Here is a 27,242-nt window from a genome sequence, read left to right on the forward strand (position 1 = left end):
TGCGGCGCCGCGTGGCGCGGGGCGGGCCGGGCGCGCGGGCGGCGCATGCGCAGTGTGCCCCCCCCCCCCCCCACACCCCCGGCGGCGGCGGCGAGCGCGGGCGCGTGCGCGGCGATGTCGGGGTACGGCGTGGAGGAGCGCGCCGGGCCCCACAGCCCCGAGTACCGGCTCTACTTCAGTGAGTGCCGCCCCGCCGCCCCCCCTGCCCCTCCTGACCCTCCACACCCCGCCGGCGCTCGCCCGAGCCCGCTCAGGTGCGAGCCGCCGGGGTGTGCCCGCGGCGTGTGACTGGGCTCCCTCCCCTTGCCTTGCAGAGGATGCCGCCGGGCGCTACATCTCCCCCTTCCACGATATCCCCATCTACGCGGACGCCGGGAAGGTAAAAGGAGGTCCTGAAACACGCGGGGCATCGGGGAGTCCTGAAACATCCGGGAGATCCGGAGTCTTGGAGCATCCGAGGGATCGGGGGGTGTGGGGACACGCAGGGGATCAGGGGGTCTGGGAACACACAGGGGACATGGGGATCTGGGAACACGCAGGGGATCAGGGGGTCTGGGAACACAAAGGGGATCAGGGGGTCTGGGAGCACACAGGGGACATGGGGATCTGGGAACACGCAGGGGATCAGGGGGTCTGGGAACACACAGGGGACATGGGGATCTGGGACACACAGGGGACATGGGGATCTGGGAACACGCAGGGGATCAGGGGGTCTGGGAACACAAAGGGGATCAGGGGGTCTGGGAGCACACAGGGGACATGGGGATCTGGGAATACGCAGGGGATCAGGGGGTCTGGGAACACACAGGGGACATGGGGATCTGGGAACACGCAGGGGATCAGGGGGTCTGGGAACACACAGGGGACATGGGGATCTGGGAATACGCAGGGGATCAGGGGGTCTGGGAGCATGCAGGGGATCTGGGAACATCCTGGGATCCACGGGGTCTGGGAACATGCAGGGGATCAGGGGGTCTGGGAACATGCAGGGGATCCAGGAGGTCTGGGAACATGCAGGGGATCTGGGAACATCCCGGGATTCAGGGGGTCTGGGAACATGCAGGGGATATGGGGATTTGGGAACACACAGGAGATCTGGGGTCCGGGAACATCCTGAGGTCCAGGGGATCTGGGAACATCCAGGGGACACTGGGGGTTCTGAAACATCCAGGGTATCTGGGAACACGCAGGGGATCAGGGGTGCTGAAATATCCAGGGGGACCAGGGGGTCCTGGAACATCCAAAGGACATGGGGATCTGGGAACATCTTAGGGATCAGAGGATCTGGGAACGCACAGGGGATCAGGGGTGCTGAAACATCCAGGAGACTGGGGGGTCCTGGAACATCCAAGGGACATGGGGATCTGGGAACATCCCGGTGTCCAGGGGATCTGGGAACACACAGAGGATCAGGGAGTCTGCAGCCTGAGACACCTGGGGCAGGCTCACCCTACAAGGAATGGGTTTCTCTCCATCCTGGCCTCTGGTGGAGCAGCCCAGGAGAAGAGAATGGATGAGCTCATTCCCATTTTCTGCGTCAGAGATGTGAGTGGTTGGCTTCAGCTCACCCATGCAGGCATTTTGGGTTAGCTATGCAGAAAACTGCTTTTTTTGTAATGTCTACCCCCATTCCTATGGGTGCTGCATGGTATTTCAGGCTTGGGGTTTGGCTGTGGTGTGGCCTGCAGGATAATCTGGCAAAGAACAGAGGGTGAAGATAAACAGGTTAAATTCCTGCTGGAGCATCTCCTGGGACCTCTTGCCTGGCAGAACCTGCCCCTTGCAGTGCTGCAGGGCTTTCACATCCTTCTAGCAGCCAGTGGTTATTCAGATTAGGCTGTTCTGAGTAAAAAAATGCCCCAGCTTCAGGAAATCAAAATGGTTGTTTCAGTTTTCATTTAATGTATTTTCAGGGGTGTCTCGGGCTCTCTGATTGTTTCCTTTACTGTTGTAGCTTGTTCCTTTCTCTGACTATAAAGCTGTGCAGCTTGGGAAGTGTAGTGGAGCAACTTCTACATGTTAGAGAGAGCTGGAATTCAGAGGTGGGGAGTGGTTCTAGGAAAGGAAAAAGGAAAAAAGCTGAGAGATGAACCTCCAAAAAGCAGCTGATTGAGCTGCTGAGGGGAAGGTGATGGAGCTACCTGAGGTGCTCTGGGAAGTGTGTAGTGGCTTTTGCCTTCACAGAGGAGAAAATACGGATTGTGGTCATCAAGGACTCAGCAGTGGCTCAGTAGGGAAGCAGTTCCCAGTGCAGGTGCCTGGCAGGTAACCCAGACAAGGAAAATCCAGATAATGCCACGCTTTGCAGATCCCTGCAGAACAGGGAAGGAAGGAGCAGGGGAGTGAGTACAGAGGTGAGGGGGAGTTCCCTGACCTGCTAGTGCTTAACAGGGGAAACTGCTGTGCCCTCAGGCAGGCTGTGCTGCTGCCAGCACCTCTGTGCCAAGTCATTCAGAGAAAAAAGTCCCAATAGCTGAAGGTCACAGTCCCTGAAGTTACACAATAGTGCTGCTCCCATGGGGCTCTCTCTGTGGCTGGAGTGCCTCAGCCCTGAGGTTTTACCCATCACTTAGCAGGTGGGCTGCCAGCTGCAGAGCAAAAGGTTGTCCCACTCAGTCTGGGCTCCTTGATCTTTATCCTCAGACTCCTAAGACGCTGAGAGGATTGCAGGATGTTTTTTTCAGGCTCAGGCTGGGCTGTGTTGGCCTTACCCAGACCTGTGTCATTGCAAAGGGATGACCTTGAGCTGCTGTCCGTGTGTCTTTGGCCAAGTTGGACCACGGGGGAGCTTCAGTCCTTACAAAGATGCAGCCCCAAGTCATCTTTCCCTGCCTGCAAAGCCGTAAGCTCCCAGCCCAGCCTGCTCCACTAGCCTCATTCCATCCCTGGAGTTAGGAATAAACCCAGCCCTGTGCCTTTCTGCATGCAAAATGCAAATGAGCAGTGCCCCCCTGCTAATTAAGGGGTTGTAATAAAGCTCTGCTGGGGAAGGGTGTGGGCAAAATCAGTGATGTAACAGCCCTTGTTGCACAATATCAATCCAATTATGGGGCAATACAGGTTGGAGGAACTTTGCCATGCTAATGCTGCTTAAGGTGGGGATTAGAAACCTTGGCCAGGCCAGGGAGCAAGGTTTGACTTTTTGTTAAAAAGCCATAATCTCTTCAAACAGCAGATGTTAAGGTTCAGGTGTGGAAAAGCCTGTTTCCTTGGAGGGGAGGCTGACATTGAACTCTCAGCCCAGCTGGATCAGCAGGAGATGTTTTCAAGTGTCACCTGTAAACGAGATACAGTGAGATGTGGTTCTGCATTTCTCCCCCACGTTTTCATCCTCACACCATGCCACTAGCAGTGTCTGCTTTTACAGGAGTGTCAGCCTGGAGAAAGGGCATCCTTCCCTACATTATGGCTGGAATACTTGGGAGTGATGGTCTCATTCATTCAGGGCAGTGCATAGATACCCACACTAATAAATAGATGGTTTGTCCTGTTGGACTTGTCTTTTCTGAGTGGCCAGAGTGGCTCTTTCTGGAGCATTCAACACCTTGTATTTAATAAATAAGGCCCAAACCCCATTTTGTTATGTCCAGGGTAGTTTGTATGCAGCTGTCCTGTTCCTGTAGCCTAGGAATGGGATGGGGATGTTTGTAGGTGACAACTGATGGAGAACATGTGGGAACCTCAGTCTGGCCTTTGAGGTGTTTTGTGGGATTCAGCTTGGAGTGATGACATGTGACTGACTGGGCTACAGGACTTTTATCAGCTGTCTCAAAATTAGCACTGAAAAAAAAAAAAAACCAGCAGAAAAAACCCATGGTTTCAGGTGAACTGGCTGGTTTTTGTGCTCACTTGTGTGTGTTCCCTAGTTTAAAAGATTCCCTCCCACTCACTGCTCTTTTGCTTTCTTCAGAATGTCTTCAACATGGTCGTGGAGGTGCCTCGATGGACAAATGCTAAAATGGAGGTAACTACATCACAGCTCCATCCTCATCCTTGGCTTGGCCAGTCCCTCCTCAGATCCACCTCCAGCATCAGAGTGGTTTCTAACTTCTCCTCTCAGCACCTGCTTGGTGCTGGAGGTCTGGTGGTTGCAGAGGTTGGAATGCCCTGGTGTTCTCCCGTGGCTCCCGATTAAAGCAATATTTTATGGCTCTAAACCCCATGGGATGTACTTCCAAGGCTTGTAAGTCTGCTGGAAGCCATATCCCAAGGGATGGCAGTGCAACAGGAGGTGTCCAGTATCTGCTGCTGGCATCAGCATCATCTCCTGGTCTCTTGGCTTGTTAGTTCCATTAAAAAAATTACTTTTTTGTTCATAAAGGGTAAAGCAGAGGGATTTATTTATAACTATATTAATATAATATAATATAATATAATATAATATAATATAATATAATATAATATAATATGTCATTTAGTATAAATTACAGCAATAATTATAGTAATATAAATAATATAATAATAAAATATATACTATTATATATAGTATATAATAGTATATAATTATATATACTATTATATATTATAATAATTAAACATATACTATACTGTAATAGTATAGTATGTTATAATAATTAAGAATATACTATACTATAATATAATACTATACAATACAATATAATATGATATAATATAATACAGTGTGATATGATATAATACAGTATAATAGTAATATAGTAATAAATTATAGTAATAATCATAGTAATATGAAGAATATAATATATTATAATAATTAAATATATAGTATATATAGTATTATATATATTATCATAATTAAACAAATACTATACTAAAATAGCATAGTATATTATAATAATTAAAAATATACTATACTATAATATAATACTATATAATACCATATAATATAATTCAATACAATTCTATACTATACAATATAATATGATGTGATATGATATAATAATATGGTATAATAGAATTAATATAATAAAGTATAATGTAATATAAATTTTTATTATAACTATATATAATTATTATATTCTATATTTATTTGTTTGTAACTTTTCTTTCAGATTTCCACAAAGGAACCCTTAAACCCAATTAAGCAAGATGTGAAGAAGGGGAAGCTGCGCTTCGTAGCCAACGTGTTTCCCCACAAGGGCTACATCTGGAATTATGGTGCCATCCCACAGGTACTGTGGTTTGTCCCAGTGGCTCATCCCTCCTGGTGGGGAGAAGGGAGGGTGCCTGTGCCTGTATTAATGAGCAAAAAGGTCAGCAGAGAGTCTGATCTGGAGCGTGGTGTTTGCAGCTGGAGATGTTGTCCTGCTGAGGGAGAAAACCTGTCAGGAAAACAGGGGTATTTTTAAGCAGAAATGCCAAGTTTTAGGCTTCTATCTGATGTTTAAACAAGCTCCCTGAGGATGAGCTGCTGCTGCTCACCCCCAGCTGCTGGGAGCTCGGCTGGGCAGGAGCTGGCAGGTCCTTCTGTGGCTGAAGGGAGCTGTCATGGTGCATCTGGCCATGCAGTGCCTTCAGTTCCTGCCTGGCAGAGCACGGGGCTTTATCCTGAGGGTGCAGGATTTAGGCTGAATCTTTATGGGAGACTCTTCTTGCCAACGCCCAGCACTGCACAGATGTGCTTTCCCAGAAACAGCTGGCAAGGTGGCACCATGATAGTGACATCTGGACACATGCTCTTCAATGACTGGGGGCTGCCAGATAAAGAGGGACTTCAGACAAGGCTGTTTGCCTCTGATGTTCTCTGAGGCTGGGGTTTCCTGCAGGGAAATAAGCTGTCAGTGTCAGATCTCAGGCAAACACTCTGAATTTGGTATTTGTGCTCTTGACAGTAGCACGTGTCAAGTGTTTTCCCCACGTGGCTTAACAGGTTGGGTTGTTTCTTGCTTGAATGGATTCTGGTGCCTGTTTCTTTGTGCACAGTTGTGTCTTTTGAAGCCTTTGCTCTGTCATGTGTTGTTGGATCAAAGGTGTTTATGCATCAAGAGCTTAACACTTCCTCGTAGAGAAGTGTGATAGTGTTTGTGGCCCCACAGCACCACCCAGGTGTCAGAACATCTTCCTGAACACTCTGGATCCACCACAAGGTCCTGACTACACTGGGCTTGTCCTGGTACACAGAACTTTGGGAAGAACATTCCTTTTTATATCTGAAACCACCCCCCCATCATGTTCCTTATGATGGAAGTGGGCATGGAGTGCTTTTCACTCCCCATCAGGAGCATGTTTCAAACAGCTCTTGTTCTTGGAGTCAATTAATTGGCCTCTGGAGTTGTGTCCTTCAATGTGCATTCACCACTGTGGGTGAGATGCACTGGGGAGCATAGTGGGACTGCACATTCTTATCACTTCTCCAGGGTTAACAGTGTCTTTAATTGTTTAATTAAAGGGAAACAATACATCCTGCCTGTCTTCCATCTCTGCTGGACTGCTATCTGGAGTTCAGGAAACTTCTGCTAAGGAATGAATAGAGAGAGGAACAGGCAGGAAGCCAAATCAACAATTGCCCTTTATAGATGTGAACTTCACCTTCACACAGCTGTGGGACAGAGGAGGAAGTCTGGAAAGTTGTTGGAAGGGGGTTTGTGGGTTGGAGGGGCTGCTTACCCTGTGGAAGATGAAACCTTTTAACTTGAAGTCAAACTTCCCAGGCCCTAGGGAAACTGTAGCCCAAATATAGCCCAAAACAAACCTGCTTTTTACTACCTCTTTAAACCTCTGAGTTCTTATTCTTATGTCATTTTGGGGTTTGTTTTTCAGACTTGGGAAGACCCAGGTCACAAGGATGAAAATACTGGTTGCTGTGGAGATAACGATCCCATTGATGTGTGCGAGATTGGAAGCAAGGTAACGCATCCTCAACCACTCCTGAAACGTGTAATTAATGTCTCCAAAGCCAATTATCCAGGGACATTATTCATTTCCTACCTCCCCTCCCTGAACAATGTGCTGTTTCCCTCTGCTGCCTCGGGAGATGGTTGCTGAGATGAGGCAGGGCTGATGAGCTGCTGACAGCCTGAGCTAATTTCATGGTGGCTGGCTGCTGGCTGAGCCCCTGCACAGCCTCCTGTTCTGCACTCCTTGGGTGCAGCAGGATGGACAGCAGGGCCTTTGTCCTTGCAGGTCTGCTCCAGGGGAGAAGTCATCCAAGTGAAGGTGCTGGGCACGCTGGCTCTGATTGATGAGGGAGAGACAGACTGGAAGGTCATTGCTATCAATGTGGAGGACCCTGAAGCAGCCAGCTACAATGGTGAGTCCTGGGGGGAGTTCCAGTCCTTCCCTCCTTCCCCTGGGAGCCTGCAGGAGCTGGGGATGGGGTTTGCTCCTTCTGTGCACTGCTGGCAATCAGGTGTGATGCTGGAAGGATGGTCCTGGAGCAAAAGATTTCACTGCTGTTTGTCTCGTGTGGCCAATCCTCTGCACAGCCCGGCATTCCAAGCGCAGTGCAAGGAAGGGGATTGGCCCCCAAGCCTCCAATCCAGGCTGTTTAAATGTGTCCACGCTCTTGGGGACACTCGGGATACACACCTGGGGATGAAACACTAACTTCCCTGATGAGGAGATACTCACTGGCTCTCCAGGGAACCTGTCTGAAATGTTGCTAAGGCTGCCTGGGGAGGGGCTGGAAGAGGCACAGCTGGGAACAGCTCAGCAGAGCCACATGAATTCTGTAATTCACTGCATTCTGTTACTGTTTCTGACTAACAAACCCCGTGTCCCCTGCCAGACATCGAGGATGTCAGAAGGATGAAGCCTGGATACTTAGAAGCTACTGTGGACTGGTTCAGAAGATACAAAGTACCTGATGGAAAGCCAGAAAACCAGTTTGCCTTTAATGGGGAATTTAAAGGCAAGGTAGGATCACCTTCTTGTGCACAGAGGCACCAAAACCTGAGCTCAGGCTGGGTGGGGACACGAGTGAGGTGCTGAGAGAATGGATTTTTGTGGAGGTGCTGAGAGCTCATTTCAGTTCATCCTGCTGGCTTTTTCCAGCCTAGTGAGTGCAGGAATACCAGGAAGAAAATGCCTGGGGTTATCACCGTGGTGTTGTTGATTATTTTTTTCATGTAGGATCACTTGAGGGCTGGGAGCCTTCCTGTCAGAACCAGGTGGAAAACCCCAGGTTTATTTGCTCCAGCTCTGGAGCAAAGGCAGCTTGACATCACCCTTTGCCTCCCTTACCCCTTGGCTTTGTTCCACTGCAACCTGGTGCAAGTTAAACTTAACTGAGGAGTTAAAACACTTCTTCCTTCAGGCATGAAGTGTTCCCTCACACCCTGTGAGTAAGGCTCTGCCTTGGCAGCACTCTGCCTCTTCTCTGGGTTGGATCAGATAAGTTACTACTCCTGAGCAGGTGAAATCCTCTTTTGGTGTCCTCACTCCTGCCCTTCCTGGAGTGCCATGAGGGGTTTAGTGAGGTGACTCAGCTCCCAGGGCTCCAGAGGTGGTGCAGAGGAGGGGAGTTCTTCCCAAAGCCCTCTCTGGGAAAGGAAATGGAAGTGATGAAGGATTTGTCCCTGTTGGCTGTAGCACAGCACTAGGCTGGTCGGGCTGGAACTCCTTGCTGCCCCTCAGGATGGGTGAAACCTGTCAAGGAAACTGGAAAATCAGGATAAAGAACCTCAGATATGCTCTGCAGTGTTTTATTTGGCTCAGTTTGGTATCAGACTCAGGAGTTTAACTGCTAGTGTTCACACCAGCAGTGAACTGTGTGTGTTTCCTTCTCCAGCTGACAGGTTAATGCTTGAGCATATATTGCTCCTTTTTAAGGGAAGAGGTTGATCTGCCTGGAAACAAATTCATTTCTAAGTAGTTGCAAAGCCAGATCAGCTACATGTCTATTCCTGCTGGTCTGAATTGTTTGCCTGGAGTGGAGAGAGCTCCTGGACAGGCCTGGATCAGCAGCTGCTGGAGACAAACCGAGTGGGAGGAGCAGCAGGGTGGAGGTGTTTCTAGAATGGAGCACTGGCCCGAGACTGTGTTCAGTTTCTTTTGGCCCCAAGCTTGCTCTGTGACCTTGGCAGATTCTCCCATCTTGAAAGCAAAACAATTCTGCTGCACAATCCTGGTTATTGCAGCTGTTGTGTGCTGGGAGTTTCTGCTCTTCTTGAACAGCACTGGAGAGGAAGAGGTTTCTTCCAGCCTAAAATCAGCTCCTTGTGAGTGATGGTCTGGAGAAGGTGGTCTGGTGCTTCCACATGGCATGATGTTTGTTCTCATCTCCAACTTCAGGATTTTGCCCTGGATGTCATCAGAGGCACCCACGAACACTGGAAAGCTTTAATAACAAAGAAAACTGATGGAGGGGAGATCAACTGGTAGGTTAATGCTTGTGGCAATGCGCCCCTTCCTCTTCCCTAAACTAAAAGCCCTGGAACATCCCTTCCTGAGGGGTGCCATGCTTTCTGTTATCTGCTGGCTGCCTCCCCAGGCCTTCCCCCTCCACCTGGCACCTGAGACCCTTCATGTTCCATTATTTAATGCTCCTGGGGGGAGGCTGGGCTTGCACCTTCTCACAAGTGCCCCATGTCTTCCAGCACCAACCTGACAGTGTCTGACAGCCCCTTCTGCTGTAGTCAAGACTGTGCAAAAGCTACTGTGGATGCAGTAAGTACCAGTTTTGAGTGGCCAAATCCTGGTGTTACTGCTAGGGAAAACACTGCAGTTTGTGTGGTGAACTGTCCTCTCTGTGTGGATGGCACATGGCATGCTCAGAGTGTTTTGGCTGGCTGAACACCTGCTTCTGGTTAAACAGGATGGATGTGGAGCCAACCAGACATTCTCCCAGAGGCTTCTCCCTGCCCTTAGTCACCCAAGAGATGGAATCCCAAATGGAGGTTGCGTGGAGGGCTAAACTTCTGAGCTGTAGCTTGGCTGTCAGCTGTTCCGAGAGTGTTTTCATGTTTGGGCTTCCAAGAGCTTCACAGTACAGGTCTCCCTCTGAGAAAAGAGAGTCTAATTCCCCAGGGATTTTATAGCTTCAGAATGAAGAGCTTGACATTCCTGGTGTAGTTCTGTCCAGCCTCAGGAATTAATTGTGTCTCCCTAGGCTTGAAGAGTCCCGTTGTTGGCAACCTGAAAGGGCTTAGAGGGAGGGGACAGGAAAATCAAAATGTAAATCTTTCCTCTCTTCCATAACTAGAAACCTGAGTCTCTCTGTAGCCTTGGAGAGACCTTTAAAAGCATGGTGGTTTTTTCTAAAGCAGCTGCCTGCACCTGTGTAGGGTCTGGAGTGGGAACTGCTTGTACTGGGAGTCAGATGGCCCTGGAGCAGAGCCCCTCGGGCATCCCCGGAATGGGGAGGCTCCAGGAACGACAGGACGCTGCACGGGAGCTCAGTTGTTCCCCCACAGCTGAGCAGCTGCCACAGGGGCTCAGATGGTGCTCAGGAAAGATTTGTGCAGCCCTAACTGCTGTGTGGAGAGTGAAGGGCACCTCTGGTCTCTGATGACACCCTTCTTGTTTCAGGCACCGCCGTGTAAAGCTGCCAGCCCCATCCCACCTGAAGGTGAGCCTCAAACCCCCCCTGAGACCTCAGCACCCAGCAGGGGCTTCCTCAGAGGAGCTGTCCTTAGGAAAACCAGGGGCTGAACTAAACCTGGATGGTGCTGCAGCCAGGGCAGGGCCCAAGGGCAAGCTGAGGGTGGTGTTGGGAGCAGAAAGAGGAGCTGGGCTGACACTTCCAGTCCCTTCATGGGGAATAAACCTGTGGAGGTTTATTATTTTATTAAAAATGTGTGTCTCCCATGTGGGTGTGGGAGCTGGAGGCTTTGCCTTCCTGAGACAGCCGAGCCAGAGGGAAGCCTGGCTTGCTGTCCTTGCCTGCACCAAGTCATGGATGCTCCGAATGAGTAAGGCTGACTGCTCTGGGAAAACAAATCCACGTAATCAGGGTTGTGCCAGAACCTGTTTGCTGTGCTGAGGAGCTGTTGCCAGGAGCAGAGGAAGCCCCTGAGCTGGAGGTGACACGCACACGCACACTGCCACGTAACTACTTAATAACTGGGTGGCTCACAGGGGACTAACCCCCTCCTTTTTTCTGCCCCACACAGTTGACAAATGGTTCTACTACCAGAAAAACTAAGTCCTGAGGATGGTGGTGAGACAGCTGTGTCCTTCCCACCGAGGAGCTGCCACACGCAGGAATAGAGCAGAAAAATAGCTTCAGTGTCAGCCAGAAGACCTTGCCTGTAACTTTGCCGATTAGAATTCCATACCTAGCAGTGACGTGTCTGCTGAGGCCTGGTGGAGGCTGGAAGAAATAATTTATAAAATCCAAACACCCTGCTTTGTGCACGGTCACGTGGCGTGCTCTGAGTCATGACAGGAGATCACTCACCTGGGACGTGTATGGATGCTAGAAATAAAAAACTACTGAAATCCAGTGCTGTGGGGCTCCCTCTCTGTGAAAAACGCCAGTCACTTGTTTTTAAAATTTTAAAAGTTGAATAGTAATAAAATGGTTATAAAAATAGCAATAGAATTAGAGATATAATAATTGGGACAATTAGGATTAGGACACTACGAGACAGTAAAAACAAAGAGTTACAGACAGTCCAGGTACCTTTTCTGGGCAAAATAGGCCCAAAAAAGGCCCCACGTTAACAGAGGATTAACCCTTAAAAGCAACAGCCTGTTGCATATTCATACACCTCACACATGATACATGATACATAAATTCCATTCAAACACAGGATTCTGTCTGGGCAGTGTCAGCTTCTTCCTCTGAATCCTCTTCAGGGCTGAACAAGGCAGGAAGAAGTTCGTTTCTTCTGATAATGGAGCAATAAATTCTCTTTCTCTGAAAGATTTAGGAGTCCTGTGGCTGCTATCTCAGTGCGAGTACTTTCTTTTAAAAAAAGTATCTTACATAGCATAGTTTCTACTTTAAAATTATGTTATAACCTAAAACTATATTTAACACACTACTTAAGACAATTAATACAGCATCACTTTCTAACACAACACATACAATATTCGTTTGAATATTTGTGAAAAGCCAATCATAAAATACGCATTTCCCACACTCTCCTTTCCCTTCCTGGAGCTGAGGGGTCACAAAACCACAGACCCGCTGGGGCTGGAAAAGACCTCAGAGCTGATGGAGTCCAGCCTGTGACGGGTTCCCCACCTTGGTCCCGAGAGCTCCGGGGCTGGTCACTGCCCCCTCAGTGTCTCACCACCCTTTCCATGCAGAAATCGCTCCTCGTGTCCAGCCGGGAGCTCCCCGGAGCAGCTGGAGACCGCGTCCCTGCCGCCCCGGGGCTGGTCTCGAACCGGGTCCCGGCGGGGCGCGGGCGGGTCTCGAACCCGCGGCCTCCCGGTGCCGCCCGCCGCAGCCCCCGGCGCGCGGGGCCAGCGGGGCCGGAAGCGGGCGGGGCGCGCGCTGACGTGTTTCCGGCGGGGCGCTGGCGGCGGCCGCGGACGGGACTCGGTGGCGGCGGCGGCGGCGGCCCGGGGGCAGCCGGGGGTGAGCGGCGGCGGTGGCCGTGCGGGCCGGCCGGGCCCGGCGGGGCGCTCAGCGGGGCGGCGGGCCCGTGGCGGGCCCGGGAGAGGGGCGGCGGCGGCGCGGGGGGTGACACGCAGGCAGAGCGGGGGCGGGGCGGGGGCCAGGCCGCGCCGCCCGCCCTTGAGGCCGGTGCCCCTCACCCCGGTGCCCCTCATCCCCTGTCTCCTTCACCCCCGTTCCCCTTGGCCCCCGCTCCCCCAGACCCCTCCCGTCCCCCGGATCCCCGATGCTCCGTCCCGGACCCCCTGACCGCGGCTCCCTTTGGGCACCGACCCTTTGTAACTCGGGGTTTGGGTTTTGTCCCCCGCAGGCATTTTGTTTCCAGACATGTCTTTCATCTTCGAATGGCTCTACAACGGCTTCAGCAGCGTCTTGCAGTTCCTAGGTAATGCCTCGGCAGCCCCTGGCAGCCCCCTCTGGGTGGGTTTGGCTTCTCCCGTTGCCAGCATCCCATGGAAGCCGGGGGTTGAGGCGGTGTGCAGCAGCTCTGGCCAGTGCAAAGTCTGCTGAGGAAGCTCTGTATCAATAAAGGAGCTTTAACACTGGTGCAGAGAAACTTTGGGAGTATTTGGGGGCGTTGGGCTCCCACTCAGGTGTTTCTCTTGCGCTTTGGAAGCCTGTCTGGCCCCAGGCAGAGGTGCTGCCTCACCAGGGAGGGAGCCCTATCCTCCTCATCCTCCTTCCAGAGTCCTGGATTTCAGTGGAAAGCCTTGCTGGAGGACGGGGTCCCATTCTCCTGATCCCCTCTTGAAGGGAGGATGAGAGGGACAGGGTGAGAAAAGGTCCCGTTGGAAACCTCTGGGAGCTTTCCTCTGGCAGACACGACAAAAATCAGTCTATGCCAAGAAAACAACTCACTGTTCCCTGCTTTGCACTTTTTCCTGGACAACTGGTTGCTGTCTTTTATGAGTTTGTTCACTTTTCCCATCTTTTGAGGGGACAGACTGATCCATAATGCTCTGCTGCACACCGTCCTCTGCTGCTAGGGTGGAGGAAGGAATGGAACCCTGACGGGAGCAGGAGCTTAGGAAATGTCCATTGCTGTAAACACGCCTTGGAAAAAGGCTGTTTGAGCTGTGTGTGTTTTCCCTGCTGCCCCTGCAAGTGTGCACAGGTGGCAGCAGAGCTCTGGGAAAGGCCTTCCCCAAAAAAAGCAGCGTGGCGCTCCGGGTGAGTCCGCTGGAGTTTTCCTCTTGCTCTCTTCCTTCTCCTGGCAGGTTTGTACAAGAAGTCTGGAAAGCTGGTGTTCCTGGGCTTGGATAATGCAGGGAAAACCACTCTGCTGCACATGCTCAAAGATGACAGGCTGGGTCAGCACGTCCCCACGCTACATCCCAGTAAGTGTCCCTGGGAAAAGCCTCCTGGCATGGCTTTCCCTCTGGAATTGGGGGAGCACGATGTAGGAAGAAGCTCTGCCTGGGGGATTTGAGGGTCTCAAAACTCGAGCTGCACTGTGGTTCCCCCAGCTGAAGTGCATCTCTGTTTTCCTCTCTAGAAATGCCCAGCAACTGGTGTGGCTCAATTAATAAAAAGGGAAGATTTTCCTAATGAAAAGCCTAATGAAGGATAATAATTGCAGGTTAAAAACTTCAGTGGGAAGCAGGAGAAATTATTTCCAGCCACTCATGATTTTGGGAAAGTGCTCCTGAATTCCACAGGAAGTTCAGGGAATTCCTTGTTAGAGGAGCGTGTGTGATACCCAAGAAACTCTTTCTGTCACAACCTCCTTGTTTTCCTGAATCCCACCTGTGTTTTCCATTTCAGCATCAGAGGAGCTGACGATTGCCGGAATGACCTTCACGACTTTTGATCTAGGTGGACATGAACAAGGTAAGGAAAAAAATGACCAAAAATTGATCCTGACGAGTGTCAGCGATTAGCAGTGCCTAATTATTTGTTGCCTGGATTTATTTATGGAACAACACGTGAAAGCAACCTAACCTCCTGGCTGTAGGATTGCTTGGAAGGAAATGCTGCCAGTTCTTGCCCTGCTGCCTGAAGTATTTTTAGCTGTGGAGGACTCAGATATAATTTAGTTTGGGTAATTGCTGGATTTTTAGTTCTGCGCTTTCTAGAAGTTTTAAACACAGGTTTTTTTGCCCTTTTATACACAAAACTTCTGGAAGGAAGAAAGCCTGGCTAAAAAGGCAGCCATGGTTGCTGAGGTTTGGTGGATTTTTCCCTGTGTGGGGATTTCACAGGGCCGTGTTTGTCCCTTATGTTTTCCAGCTCGCCGGGTCTGGAAGAACTACCTGCCTGCCATCAATGGGATTGTCTTCCTGGTGGACTGTGCAGATCACTCACGGCTTATGGAATCCAAAGTTGAGCTTAATGTAAATACACTTCCCTTCTTTCCCTTCTCCAAGACCTCTGATCAGCTAAATTAGGAATAACAGCCATCTCTCCCAGAGCTGGAGGAGCCTGGATGTCCTTGCTCTGGGTTGGCCACTTGGGTTCAGGGGAGGCTCAGGTTGGAGAGCAGCATGAATTTCTGCATGGAAAGGGTGCTCAAGCCTTGGTAGGGGCTGCCCAGGGAGCTTTGGAGGTGTCCAAGGAAGGGCTGGAGGTGGCACTCAGTGCTCTGGGCTGGGGACAAGCTGGGACTCCATAGGCTGGCAGGGATTTTCCAGCCTCAGGAGCCCTGTGAGTCTTCCACAGGAGTCTGGAAGCCCCAGAAATGAGCCCTTGTTGGTCCCAGAGCTCCAACAAATCCATTTCCTTCAGGCAATGACTCCTTTTTCCACCTCTCTGCTCAACTCTTGTTGGCTCTTGCACGCAGGCGTTAATGACAGACGAGACAATATCCAACGTGCCAATCCTTATCCTGGGAAACAAAATCGACAGACCAGAGGCCATCAGCGAGGAGAAACTGCGGGAGATCTTCGGGCTCTACGGACAGACCACAGGGAAGGTAGGGAGCCATCCAGACCTTGCCTTGGCACGGGCGGGGGAGAGCCTGCCTGCTTCCTTGCACACTGAGCCCTGATCCAGCTGGGATCAGTGGGAATAACTCCACTAATTGGTCAAGGTGAATCAATGAGCATAATGATGGTGTGCCTGAAGGGAGCCTAGGAGAGAGAGACTGTTTAAAAGCCATGGAGTGGTGGGACAGGAGGATCTGGCTTCCCAGTGCCAGAGGGCAGGTTCAGATGGGAAATTGGGAAGAGATTCTTCCCTGTGAGGGTGGGCAGGTCCTGGCACAGGTTGCCCGCTGAAGCTGTGGCTGCCTCTGGATCCTTGGAAGTGTTCAAGGCCAGGCTGGACAAGGCTTGGAGCAACCTGGGATAGTGGGACCAGGCAGTGGGGTGGAATGAGGTGATCTTTAAGGTCCCTGCCAACCCAAAGCTCTGATGCTGCCCTTGAGCAAGTTTTGAGGCTGCTGGGATTGTCCAAAATGCAGCGCACACACAAAGGGCCTGCAAGAGGAGCTCCCCTTCATGGCTGTGGCTCGCTGGGCGCTTCCCCCAGGACACCAGGGGTGCAGATGTGACTCCTGTTTGGATTTCCCCAGGGAAACGTGCCACTGAAGGACCTGAATGCGCGCCCCATGGAGGTGTTCATGTGCAGCGTGCTCAAGAGGCAAGGCTACGGTGAGGGCTTCCGCTGGCTATCGCAGTACATCGACTGACGCCGGCACGGACACGAGAGTTTTACTCCTCTGGACTGATCCTGTTCACTTCAGCTTCCTATGGACTTTTCTATTAGAACATGGAAGGCTTTCCTGGCGTTGTCCAAGAGACTCCTGGTTTCCAGCTGCCCTTATGGCACAGTGGTGACACCGCTCTTTTCCGCGCGGCGGGGAGGCAGCGCCGCTCCTGAGTTGTCCCTGCCCAGTTGGGTGACAGCGGGGCTGCTCCAGCCTGGGAAGGCAAAACTCTGCACGCTGCAGTGTAACAGCTGAAAAAGAGAGCACGTCTCACCACTGTGGTTAATTGACTTCAAAAACAAACAAACAAAAAACGGAAAAGGAAAAAAGCAATTATATTTTTTAAAGAAAGTGTTAATGTAAATGGCGTCCCTTCTAACTTTTTAGTTTAACGTTCATCTTGTTTAGTCCAGAGTCTGGTTTAGGGTTTTTTAAAAATATATTTAACGGTATTTAGGTATTTCACAAATTACTGAACCAAGGTATCACGATATTAGAAGTCCTCAATAAACATAGCATTTGGGCTTAACTGAGCTGTAGGGTGGCTGTGCTGTGTCACGCTGACCGACGACGGCGAGGTGCCGTTGGGACTGAGGTGTGCAATCCCAGCTTCTTTAGTTTACAGGGATTTTTTTTTTTTTTCCTTGTTGGGGAGGAGCACCTGGTGCAGGTGTTGGGGGTGGTGTGCAGTGGGGAGGGGCTGCCTGGTTCCCCCTCAGGCCAGACCCTCCATTGAGGCTCCTCTGGCCACGCTATCACAGTAAGAACCACGGAGCTGTTTTGGTGGTTGTAGCATGGAAGTGTTTGACATTTGCATATCATGAGGTGATTAATGTAGACTAAACCGGTTTCTTTTATACTCTCAACGGACTTTTTTTTTTTTTGTCTGAAGTTTCATTGCTGTCTGGCACTCATTTTCAGTTCAATAAAGACACGTCTTTCTCCTCCGAAGGGGCAACGAGCCTCAGTCTGGCTTGGTGTTTGCTGGGCCTCGGGGCCACCAGAACACCAGCCACAGACTTCCAGAAGTGTTTGGACAAGGCTGTCAGGCACAGGGTGGGATTCTTGGGGCTGTCCTGTGCAGGGCCAGGAGCTGGACTCAATCCTTGTCGCTTCCAATCAGAATATTCGATCAGTGATTCCATGGTTCTGTGACATGCATGGTGCAGCCAGAGAGGGAAACTGAAACAGGATGGAAGAGCAGCTTGCCTCTGGGCTGGCAAGCAAGAGGAGCTCATGGCTTGCAGGGCTTTGCTCTTGGTGCGACGAACCCACACCGAGCCCAGACAGCCTGGAAAGGGCTGGGGGGGGAAACGGGAACGGGGGGGCTTTGGCTCTGACTCCCGGTATTCGGGGGGATTTTAGCTCTCCCAAAGGGATTCTCCCGGTCCCTGTACCTCTGTTGGAAATAAAGGTTCGGTACTCGTTCGTGCTGCGGGTGAGGTGGGAAACGAGCGTGGCCGTGGGGTGTCCGGGCCGAGGGTCCCGGGTAAGGGGGGGCCTGTGCCGGTGTCCCGAAGGGCAGGGCTGGGCCGTGGGGGCCGAGGGGCGGCTGCGGGCCGCCGGTCCCGCTTCTCCCAGAAAAGCAGGGGTCGAGGGAGGGCTCCGAGGCGGGCATCCCTGATGTCCCGGGAAGCGGCCCGGGGGCGGCCCTGGCCCGCGGGTCCCGGGAAGCGGGGCCGGGCCGGGCCCCGGAACCCCCGTGAGGGCCCCGCGGGGGCGTGTCCGCCACGTGCGCGCCCCGCCCCGGCCAATGGGGAGGGCGCGGCGCTGGGCCGCAGCCAATGGGCGCGCGGGGCGGGCCCGGGGGCGGTGCGATGGCGGCGGCGATGGCGGCGGCGCCGCCGTGCTGCGCGGTGCGGGTGCGGGGCGCGGGCGGCGGCGATGGCGGCGGCAGCGGGCTGGTGCTGAGCCGCCGCCCCGCGCTGGTGCTGTGCCACGCCGCCGTCTTCGCCCCGTTCCTGCGCGCCGGCCCCGCCGCCTGGGAGCGGCCCGCCGCGCTGCCGCCCGCCGCGCTCCGGCCGTGCCCGCGCCTCAGCGTGGTGCTGGGCGGCGAGGCCGGCGGGCTGCGGGAGCTCGGGGCGCGGCTGCTGGCGCTGGTGCCGTGCGCGCCGTTCCGGCGGGCGCTGGAGCGCGGCCTCGGGCGGGCGGAGCGCTGGCGGTTCGGGGCCGAGGAGGCGGCGGCGGGCACCGACCCGCGGGCGCTGCCCTGGTTCGCCTGGCTGCGGGTGCCCGGGCTGGACGCGGCCGAGGGCGGCTGGGCGGCGCGGGCCAGCGCCGGCTGCCTGCGCAAGGGGCAGGCGCTGCTGGCCTGCGGGTCCCCCTTCGGAGACCTGTGCCCCGAGCTCTTCCTCAACACTCTGAGCCGGGGGGTGGTCAGCAACCTGGCGGGCGAGGAGAACGCCCTGGTGCTCACCGATGCCCGCTGCCTGCCCGGCACCGAGGGCGGCGCCGCCTTCGTGCCCTCGCCCGACGGGCCGCGCGTGGTGGCCGTGATCGCCGCCTCCCTCTGCTGGAAGGGCGCCGAGTGGGTCGGGCTCACGCTGCTCTGCTCCCTCGCCGCCATCCTGCGCAGCAGCGCCGCTGTCCTGGGCGAAGCCGGCATCGCGGTGCCGCCGGTGCCGGCGTGGGTGGCCGCGGTGCCAGCGAGCAGCGGGCGGGACCCGCTGAGCTGGACGGCACTGGTGGAGTGCGGGGCCACCTGGGGCTCCGGGGTGCTGCTGGCACCGAGGATGCTCCTCACCTGCCGGCACGTCGTGGAGGCCAGAGCCCCGCTCCATGTGACGCCGGCAGCCGGCCCCGGCCAGTGAGTGCGACTGTGCCCCCCAGCCCCAGCCTTAACCCCCCGACCCTGAGTGTCCCCCGCCGTGACATCTCGTTAACCGTGTCCTTAGGGATGCCGCCGCGCTCCGGGGACGTGTGGTGTTTGCCACCGAGGCGTCGTCCCCCTTCGACGTGGCCGTGGTGGAGCTGGAGGAGAGCGTGCCCGGCTTTGTCCCGCCGTGCCTGGCCACCACCTTCCTCCCAGGTACGCACCGGGGGGACACGGGCTGCTGGGTGGGGGCTGCCTCGGCCCCTTGCCCCCACCTGCTGCCTCTGCCGTGCCAGGAGAAGAGGTGAGCGTGGTGGGCTTCGGGGCGCTGGGGCGGGCGTGCGGCCCCTCGGTGACAGCAGGGATCCTCTCGGCCGTGGTGGCGGTGGCCGGGCGCCCCGTCATGCTGCAAACCACCTGCGCCGTCCACGGCGGCTCCAGCGGCGGCCCCCTCGTCTCCTCCCGCAGCGGCTGCCTCATGGGTGAGCCAGGGGTGTCCCCGTGGGTACCTGGCGGGTCCCATGGGCATCCCCCGGCCGGACCCAGTGACGTGGGTGTCACTCCCTCCCCGCCAGGCATCGTGGCCAGCAACACGCGGGACACCGGTGCGGGGGCCACCTACCCCCACCTCAACTTCTGCATCCCCATCAGCGTCCTGCAGCCCCTGGTGGCGCGCTACCGCCGCACCGGCGACCCCGCCGCCTTCGCCGAGCTCAACCGGGCGGCTGAGGGGGTGAGGGCGACTTGGCAGCTCCAGCAGCAGCCAGGACCCTCCAGCAAGCTCTGAGCCCCCTCTTGGGGGACTTGTGGCAGGGACCGAGGTGCAGGGACCGAGGTGCCGGGGGTGGGGCTGCCACATGCCCTCTTCAGCCCCGGTGGTGCGGGGCCCCGCAGAGGCGGTGGGGCACGGGCACCCCGGGGCAGGGGACATGGCCCAGTGCCTTTGACAGCTGCTGACAGCTCCAAACTGGGGAGGTTTGGGGTCTGTATTGTTTTATTTTCTCTCTGGGGCCATAAATGCTGTGAGTTGAGGCCCTGGTGTCCCGTGTGCTGAGTGGCTGCTGGGGGGTGGTGGAGGCCCTCCCTAGGGTTGGGTTGTGTTCTGGGGGGCAGGTTGGTCCTGTAAGGGATATTCTGGATCAGGGGTAGGATCGGGTTGGGGTCTTGTTTGCGGTTGGGGTAAAGCATGGGGAGGGAGGGCAGTTCCGAGTCCTTCCGTGGCTCTGGACCCCGTGGAAAGGGAAGGTTTGGGGTCATGGAGAGGGTCAGGAGCTGAGGAGGGGCCATGTCCTCGGGGAGGGAGGCCAGTTCCAGCTTCATGGCAGCAGAGTGCAGGAACCACACTGGGGGCACTGACAGGGGGGCGCTCCCACCCCAACCTGCTCCCCAACCCCGCAGTGCCCGCTCACTGGAGGGCACAGCAGCACAGCACACCCTCCCCAGGACAGCCCTGCAGGGCCGGGGGGTGCCAGGGGGAGGAACGGGCGGGCCAGTGTTTGACACAGCACGGGGTATTTATTTCACAGCCGCTACACAACGCCGGGGGCCGGGGCAGCCACGCAAGCACAACATGAGGGGGAGGAAGGGGGGGCAGCTTATCTAGAAGGGGGTTTGTTGGGGTTTTTTTTTGTTTTTTCCTTTTTTTTTTCCCACTTTTATTAGCGCCATTTGCCCGGTTGAAGACCACGCAGCAGCACACTAGGCCTACAAGGCTCTACCCAAAAAAAAAAAAAAAAAAAAAAAAAAAAAAAAAAAAAAAAAGCTCAAATTCGCATAAGAGCGGCCCCCCCCGCCCCGCTCGCCCCCTCCCCGGGCGAGCACCCCGTTGCTCCGTCCCACACGGGACCGGAGGGGGGAGCACCCACCCCATGCCACACCGGCAGCGGGGGGGTCACGGGGACCCCCAGCTGGGGGGCTGCCTCCCGGCCGTGCCGCCCACCGGGCTCTCCTGCTCCTCTACCAGATGTAGCCGCCGTCGTCGCCCTCGCCTGCTTCGCCCTCCTCTTCCTCGCCTTCCTCGCCCGCCTCCTCCGGCTCCTTCTCCTCCTCGTCCTCCCAGCCCACGCTGCTCCCGAAGTCGCCCGAAAACCCCGTTGCTTCATCTGGAGGGGCGAAGGGCAGAGGTTCAGGGGCTGTGCCAGGCTGCAGCCCCGTCCCCAGGCGGGGCTTCCCCGCAGCTCTCACCGCAGTCGGGGCTGCCGTGCCCGCGGGTGCCCGTCAGCTCGGCCCCGTGCTGGTCCACGCACCAGCACTCCCCGCCGCCCGGCTCGCACTGTGCCCGCCGGTAGTAGCCGTCCTCATCGCAGCTGGGAATGAAGGTGCCTGCAGGGAAGCCATGGCCCCCCACCCCCCCGAACACGTGCAGTGCCAGAGCCCCCCAGGCAGGTCCCCATCCTCATCCCGGCCTGGCTGCGCGGGCACCGCTGGGGGGGAAGAGCCCTGGGCTGCCCCACTCACCCAGCTTTTTTTTGGTAGCTTCTTGGATCTGGATCTTCTCCAGCTCCCTGAGACAGGGCGGCTCTGCAGCAAGGCCACATGCTGCTCTTAGGGCAGGCATGCAGGCCCCAGGGCGGGCAACCCCTCACCCCACAGGGTGTGCACCCCCAAACCCACAGCATTTGTCCTGTGATGTGTATCCCCCAGAACTGCACATCCCCCCATGGAGTGCAATCCCTCAGACCCCACAGCGTGAATTCCCCATGGTGTGCACCCACCCTGGCCCCATGGAGTGCATCCCCCAGCTCCACAATGTGTGTCCCCCATGGAGTGCATCCCCCATGGGGTGCATCCCCCAGCTCCACAGTGTGTGTCCCCCCAGCCCATGGAGTACAATCCCCCATGATGCACATCCCCCTTCACCCAAGATGTGCTTCCCCATGACCCACAGCATGCATCCCATGGTTTCCAGCCCCCCCAAACCCTGTGCAAGGATTGCCCATTACCCCATGACATACATCCCCCCGTGATGTACATCCTATCCCCCAGTCCCACAGCATGGGATGGATCCCCCACAGCCCCACGAGGTACAACCCCCAATCCCACAGCACGGATTCCTCAGTCCATGGCATGCATCCCTCAGGACACAGATCCCCCAGCTCCACGGGGTGCACCCTCCTGACCCCGTGGTGTCCATCCCCCGGCCCCTCAGCGCCATCTCCCCCTGTCCTGACGCACTTTCCCTCCAGAAACAGAAGCACCACTCGGGGGCGGAGACGCGGCCGTCCTTGGAGGTGTCGCAGGAGTTGAAGAAGGCGCGGATGCACACCTCGTACTTGTCCAGGTTGATGGCGGCCAGCTCGGCCGCCTCCAGGAAGAGGTCCCCGCTGGTGTCCAGCCGGGCGAACATCCACCCCACCGCCTCCTTGCAGGTGGCCGCCACGCTCCTCTCAAGCGCTGCAGGGCAGGATGAAGCCCTTGGCTGCCCGGCCCCCCCGGGGACAGCAGCCCACGTCCCCTCCCCGTATGGCAGGGACAGGTACCGGAGGTGGGGCTGGCGGGGAGCCCTCCGGAGCCGTTCTGCTTGGCGTTCTCCCGCAGCAGCTGGAACCAGTCGCGCAGCCGGTCACCCAGGTCGGCCAGATCCTGCCCGGTGCACAGTTCTGGGGGATCCAGCGGGGCAGCGTCAGGCCGGGCGGAGCTCGGGGCCGGTCCCCCGGCGCCCTGCACCCCACTCACCTTGTTTGCTGTCTCCGGCAGGGCTGTGCGGGGTCGGGCAGGGGCACTGCCCCTCGCACCGCACCGTCAGCTGCTTGCTGGCCAGGCACGCCTGCTGCTCCAGCTTGCACTGCGGGGCGGCAGCGGGACGTCGGCGGGGGGACACGGGGGGGACCCGGGGCCCCGTCCCCGCGGCGGTGCCGCCGTCCTTACCGCCGAGCTGTAGGTGTGGCCGTCGGAGCCGCAGACGGCAGCCACCGGGGCGGCGTGGCAGGGCTTGCAGCCGCCGTGCGCCTTGGGGCCCAGCGGCTTGATCCTGCACGGGGCGAGAGGGTGCTGAGCGCCCGCCGAGGGCCTCCTTCCTCCCGCCCGGCCCCGCTCCTACCTGTGCTCCAGCTTCTTGCGGCTGATGCACATGGCGCGCTGGTAGCCCTGCGCCACGCACACCTTGTGCCGACTGCACTTCACCTTCTGGCAGGGGTCCTTGGTGGTGTCCAGGGCTGGGGGGCAGAGAGGCGCTGGGACAGGCAGGGACGCCCCAGGGGAGCCCGGCAGCGCTGGCCGCCAGCCGGCCCGGCACAAAGCGCCATTCAGGCTGCAGCTGGGCGGCCGCCCCGGCACCAGCTGCTGCTTCCCGGCTCGCACCGAGCCCAGCACCGCTCCGAGCCGGAAGGGAAAAGCCCGAGGGGTGCAAGCAGAGTGCCACCCCCCCCGTCCTTCCCGCCATACAGGCTGGCACCGAGCCCACTGCCCTCCATCCCAAACCCATCCCAGCGGTACCTTCATCCCCGGGCTGGTTGTCCTCCCAGCTCTTGATGTAGTCATCCTGCGAATTGGGGAGAGCCTGCATGAGTGCAGGTGGCGGGAAAGGTGACACCGGGCCAGCTGTGCCATCCCCAGGCTCGGGGCCATCGGCCCAGAGAGGGTCCCGCCGCACACACCCCTGGGTACCCCCGCCGCGGGAGGGCACGGAGCAGGGACGGCGAGCAGCCTCCCCCCACGAGCGGGGGGTCACCCCCTCGGTAGCCCCTCGAGGCTCACCTCCACCTCCTGGCGGCACGGCAGCGAGACGGCCCAGCCGGCACCGACAAAAGAAAAAGAGAGAGAGAGAGAGAGAGAGAGAGAGAATGCCCACCGTCAGCTCTGGGGCACCCAAAGCCCTGCTCCCGGCCCCAACCCACAGTGACAGGCACCCTGTGCCAGCGGGGCACGCCGACCTTCCGGTGCCCAAAGCTCTCGCCACCAGCCCTGGGTGTCACTGGCACCGACCACCAACGTGCTCTCCATCTCTGGCTCTAGACCTGTAATCCTGGAGAGCCTTTACACAGGATAAAGCCTTCCCCCATCAGCCAGCTGGGAAAGCCAGGGAATGAGGATGGAAATGGCATCGGGTGGAGGAAGCCCTTGGGAGCGCAGTGGGGACCTCGGGGGATCCCCACGGTGCTGCCACCCTAGCTCTTCAGTCGTGAGCCCAGAAGGAGTGGGCCAAGATGGAGTCGCTGCCTGGGGAGGCAGAACTGCTCCCACAGGACCCCGAAAGCCTCCCGGGGATGTGGGGGAGTAGCGGGGACTCAAATCTTCCCAGCAGGCAGCATCGCCCTCCCCACGGGATGCTCCGGGCTGAGCTTTGCGATAAGGCAGGAGCATCCCCGCCGCCCTGGGGAGGGTGGGCAGGGTTTGGGATGGCAGCAGGAGGCAGCGGCACGGGAGGCGGCTCTGGAGGGGATGTCTCGCTCCAGCACGGCGGTGTTTGCACCGCAATCGATAGCCGCGTTCCCGTGCCGTGATTGGTAACACTGCGGCGCCCGGCAGCTCCCTGCGGCGCGGGTCTCGCCGCGGCCGCCGGCCTCCTTCCCCGTGCATCCTCCCACCGGCGCTGCTCAGTGGAAAACCCCACAAATCCATGGATTTGCTTATTAATCCAAGCTAACCGCCAGGAGGGCTGCAGCCCCCCCAGCGCGGCAGCCGTGCCACGGCAGGGTGGGCCCCACGTATGCTGGGGATGGGCATCCCCCCTCGGCCCCGAACCCCCCCGGGGACGTTCAGTGCCATGGGGGCACGTCCACAGGTGCTCCCCTCGAGCAGCCGCAGCCATCCGAGGTGCCAGGTGCCCAGTGCTGGCGTTGGCCAGCGGGGGTGCTGCAGGCAGGGGTCTCCAGGGGGGAAATTTACACCTTTGCACCCTCACCCGTGCTCTGCCCACCAACTGGTTTATTTCGGGTGTGGTGCCCCCTGCTCTGTCCTGTGGTGGGCACATCTCCCTTGCTGCCATCCATCCATCCATCCATCCATCCATCCATCCATCCATCCCCTCCTCGCTGCCAAGGTGAACCCGAGTGTGCGTCTGAACAAAGACCACAGGGGCTGGCTCGGGGTGGGGGGGGCGGCTCGGGGTGTGCCCCCTCCCTGTCCGGCTGCTGCAGGTGCCCTGGGTCTCCCCAGGATGGGGCTGCAGCACCGTGTCCCCCACCCCGGAGGACACGAGCAGGAGGTGTAAAACGAGCCCAGGAAAAACCCCGACTGCCCCATAATATTAAATGCCGTCGAGGCTGTTGGCAAGGGCTGTGTAACAGCGAGGGGGGACAGGATCCCGAGCCCGGTGTGCCAGGTGTGCCAGCGCTCCTCCAGCAGTGCCTGCATCCTCATCCTCCCTGCCTCGCGTCCCCCACATCCCCAGGGGTCACCACCCAGCGGAGGCAGCGCCGGCCTCGGCTGCGGCACCGCGCGAGGCTCCGGAGACCCCCCGGGGGCTCGGGGGAACGCGGTCCCGGGGGATGTTCGTGCCCTGATACGGGCTGCGCTGTCACCGAGGGTTTTCAGGCCACGGCGCAGCCCCCGCCACGGGCAGGCGGGTCCTGCCTGCACCCCCATGTGGGGCACGGGGCGAGGGTGCAGGGGACAACACCTCCTCTCACCGGAGAAGGTCGCTTTGGCATCAAGCCCTGGCCACGGAGGCACTGGCATAAGCCACGCAGCTTTGGCGTCGGGCAGGGAGGCGGCGGCGCTGCCGGAGCCGGTGAGCATCCCCCGGGTACCGGGGCCGCGGAGGATCCCCCGGATACCGGGGCCGAGAGCCGCCCACGGCCGCGGCGGGATGCGGGCACCGCCGAGCATCCCCGGGCGCCCGCCATGGGGCCGAGGCCGGGGAGGGTCGCGCTGCGGCAGCCGCAGCGGCGGGCGGGGAGTGCGGGGAGTGCGGGGAGGGGGCTCTCGGTGCCCGGCAGCGCGTCCCGTCCCCCCCGCCCCGCTGTCGGCGTGGACTCACGTCTCGGAAGCGGTTCCAGTGCTTGATCCTGCCGCCGTACTGGGAGATGGACGAGAGCCACTGCTCGTCCTCCATGAAATTGCCGGGGCTCTCCGCCGCCGCTGCGGGCCCGGGGCCGGTGGCGGGGCCGGCGGCGGGCCCGGGGCCGGCGGCGGCGGCGGGCAGGAGCAGGGCCAGCAGGGCCAGCAGGGCGCGGCGCCCGCCGCAGCCCCGCATGCTGCCGCAGCGCCGGGGGGAGCGGGCGCGGTGCGGAGCGGTGCGGTGCGCACGGGGAGGCGCCGCCGGCGAGTGCGGCCGCGGGGCGGCACCGGGCGGCACCGGCGGGAGGGCCGGGGCGGGGCCTCCGCCGCGCCCGCCGCACCTGCGCGCCGACACCGGGGCGGGGGAGCCGCCGGCACGGCTCGGCACGGCAGCAGCACCGGCTCCCCTTCTGTTCCCATCGTGCACTCTCGTCCTTGACCTGTCCCCGTCCTGCATCCCTCATCGTGCGCCCCGCATCTCCTGCCACACCCCCATCCTGAAGTTCTCGTCCCGCACTACTGGTCCCCACCGTGTCCCCATCCTCCATCCCCCGACACATCCCCTTCCCGCATCCGCTATCCCGCATTCCTGGTCCTTATCACGTCTCCATTCCACATGGCCCAACTGCCACACCCCCATCCTGCGCCCCTCATCCCTGGTCCCTACCGGGTCCCCATCCTGCATCCCTCATCCCCATCACATCTCCATTCTGCACCCCCCATCCTGCAGCCTTGGTCCCTACCGAGTCTCCATCCCACATCCAATGTCCTGCATCCCTTGGTCCCTGCCATGTTCTCATCCTGCATCCCTGCCACATCTCTGTCCTGCATCCCCCATCCTACACCCTTCATCCAGCAGCCCTGGTCCCTGCCAGGTCCCCATCTCACATCCCCCATCCTCCATCCCCTGCCACATTCCCATCCAGCACCAGTCATCCCACATCCCTCATTCTTACCATGCATCCATCACACATCCCCCATTCCTTCCACACCCCCATCCTGCATTCCCAGTCCCTCCTGCACCCCTATCCCACAGCCCCCTGTCCCTGCCATATCCCATCCTCCAACCTCTCTCCCTGCCTACACTGTGGTCCCCATTCCTTGGCCATCCCACCACAGCATTTTAGGGCTCCAGGGAAGATTCCCCCCTATCCCAAGGTTTTGCTTTTGGATTTTCCCCTCTTCTCAGCGGGGGGAAATCAGGGTAAGCAACAAGTGACAACTCACCCCAGCTGCAGCTCCTTGACAGCTTCAGCTGGGGATGCCACAGCACACATCCAGCTTCTCTTCTCCCTGCCAGGATGCTCAGGATGGGAAGGAAAACTGCCAGCAAACCCCAGTGATGTCAGGCAAAAGAT

The 27,242-nt window shown here is 57.6% G+C and overlaps 4 protein-coding genes and 1 long non-coding RNA gene across 5 annotated transcripts; 3 read left to right on the forward strand and 2 right to left on the reverse strand.

Moving 5' to 3' along the window:
- The first annotated feature begins 47 nt into the window (after positions 1 to 47).
- Positions 48 to 11,362, forward strand: PPA1 (inorganic pyrophosphatase 1). The gene is made up of 11 exons (XM_059850957.1): positions 48 to 178; positions 315 to 379; positions 3,911 to 3,964; positions 5,031 to 5,150; positions 6,739 to 6,825; positions 7,102 to 7,228; positions 7,706 to 7,833; positions 9,211 to 9,296; positions 9,516 to 9,585; positions 10,447 to 10,486; positions 11,031 to 11,362. The coding sequence occupies exons 1-11, from the start codon at positions 115 to 117 to the stop codon at positions 11,060 to 11,062; spliced, it is 873 nt and encodes a 290-aa protein (XP_059706940.1). The 5' UTR covers positions 48 to 114; the 3' UTR covers positions 11,063 to 11,362.
- LOC132329675 (uncharacterized) lies at positions 8,608 to 12,334 on the reverse strand. The gene is made up of 2 exons (XR_009487121.1): positions 12,110 to 12,334; positions 8,608 to 10,062 (listed from the first exon to the last, which is right to left on the reverse strand). It is a non-coding gene; the product is annotated as an uncharacterized LOC132329675 (long non-coding RNA).
- A 23-nt stretch (positions 12,335 to 12,357) lies between these two features.
- On the forward strand, positions 12,358 to 16,666 carry SAR1A (secretion associated Ras related GTPase 1A). Its single transcript, XM_059850958.1, has 7 exons — positions 12,358 to 12,448; positions 12,798 to 12,872; positions 13,705 to 13,824; positions 14,252 to 14,317; positions 14,717 to 14,820; positions 15,267 to 15,398; positions 15,999 to 16,666. Exons 2-7 carry the CDS (start codon positions 12,815 to 12,817, stop codon positions 16,113 to 16,115), a joined length of 597 nt encoding a protein of 198 aa, XP_059706941.1. The 5' UTR covers positions 12,358 to 12,448; positions 12,798 to 12,814; the 3' UTR covers positions 16,116 to 16,666.
- A 1,296-nt stretch (positions 16,667 to 17,962) lies between these two features.
- TYSND1 (trypsin like peroxisomal matrix peptidase 1) lies at positions 17,963 to 19,977 on the forward strand. Its single transcript, XM_059850959.1, has 4 exons — positions 17,963 to 18,939; positions 19,028 to 19,161; positions 19,242 to 19,427; positions 19,521 to 19,977. Exons 1-4 carry the CDS (start codon positions 17,963 to 17,965, stop codon positions 19,730 to 19,732), a joined length of 1,509 nt encoding a protein of 502 aa, XP_059706942.1. The 3' UTR covers positions 19,733 to 19,977.
- A 463-nt stretch (positions 19,978 to 20,440) lies between these two features.
- On the reverse strand, positions 20,441 to 26,139 carry SPOCK2 (SPARC (osteonectin), cwcv and kazal like domains proteoglycan 2). The gene is made up of 11 exons (XM_059850961.1): positions 25,865 to 26,139; positions 23,380 to 23,425; positions 22,985 to 23,099; positions 22,813 to 22,915; positions 22,621 to 22,729; positions 22,425 to 22,544; positions 22,120 to 22,338; positions 21,403 to 21,465; positions 21,130 to 21,267; positions 20,811 to 21,047; positions 20,441 to 20,659 (listed from the first exon to the last, which is right to left on the reverse strand). Exons 1-10 carry the CDS (start codon positions 26,078 to 26,080, stop codon positions 20,902 to 20,904), a joined length of 1,275 nt encoding a protein of 424 aa, XP_059706944.1. The 5' UTR covers positions 26,081 to 26,139; the 3' UTR covers positions 20,441 to 20,659; positions 20,811 to 20,901.
- Positions 26,140 to 27,242: the final 1,103 nt, after the last annotated feature.

This window comes from Haemorhous mexicanus, chromosome 7 (genome assembly GCF_027477595.1).
Source record: "Haemorhous mexicanus isolate bHaeMex1 chromosome 7, bHaeMex1.pri, whole genome shotgun sequence".
Classification (NCBI taxonomy): Eukaryota; Metazoa; Chordata; class Aves; order Passeriformes; family Fringillidae; genus Haemorhous; species Haemorhous mexicanus.

Bases quoted from the DNA above. Each gene is read 5' to 3' on its own strand.
- PPA1 (XM_059850957.1), top strand. From the start codon at position 115: ATGTCGGGGTACGGCGTGGAGGAGCGCGCCGGGCCCCACAGCCCCGAG. The intron at 6,826-7,101 runs GTAACGCATCCT...TTGTCCTTGCAG, and splicing joins TGTGCGAGATTGGAAGCAAG to GTCTGCTCCAGGGGAGAAGT. The intron at 7,834-9,210 runs GTAGGATCACCT...CTCCAACTTCAG, and splicing joins ATGGGGAATTTAAAGGCAAG to GATTTTGCCCTGGATGTCAT.
- SAR1A (XM_059850958.1), top strand. From the start codon at position 12,815: ATGTCTTTCATCTTCGAATGGCTCTACAACGGCTTCAGCAGCGTCTTG. The intron at 12,873-13,704 runs GTAATGCCTCGG...TTCTCCTGGCAG, and splicing joins CAGCGTCTTGCAGTTCCTAG to GTTTGTACAAGAAGTCTGGA. The intron at 14,821-15,266 runs GTAAATACACTT...TCTTGCACGCAG, and splicing joins AATCCAAAGTTGAGCTTAAT to GCGTTAATGACAGACGAGAC.
- TYSND1 (XM_059850959.1), top strand. From the start codon at position 17,963: ATGGCGGCGGCGCCGCCGTGCTGCGCGGTGCGGGTGCGGGGCGCGGGC. The intron at 18,940-19,027 runs GTGAGTGCGACT...CCGTGTCCTTAG, and splicing joins CCGGCAGCCGGCCCCGGCCA to GGATGCCGCCGCGCTCCGGG. The intron at 19,162-19,241 runs GTACGCACCGGG...CTGCCGTGCCAG, and splicing joins GGCCACCACCTTCCTCCCAG to GAGAAGAGGTGAGCGTGGTG.
- SPOCK2 (XM_059850961.1), bottom strand. From the start codon at position 26,080: ATGCGGGGCTGCGGCGGGCGCCGCGCCCTGCTGGCCCTGCTGGCCCTG. The intron at 22,916-22,984 runs GTAGGAGCGGGG...CGCCCCGTGCAG, and splicing joins CGCAAGAAGCTGGAGCACAG to GATCAAGCCGCTGGGCCCCA. The intron at 22,545-22,620 runs GTGAGTGGGGTG...TGGATCCCCCAG, and splicing joins TGCCGGAGACAGCAAACAAG to AACTGTGCACCGGGCAGGAT.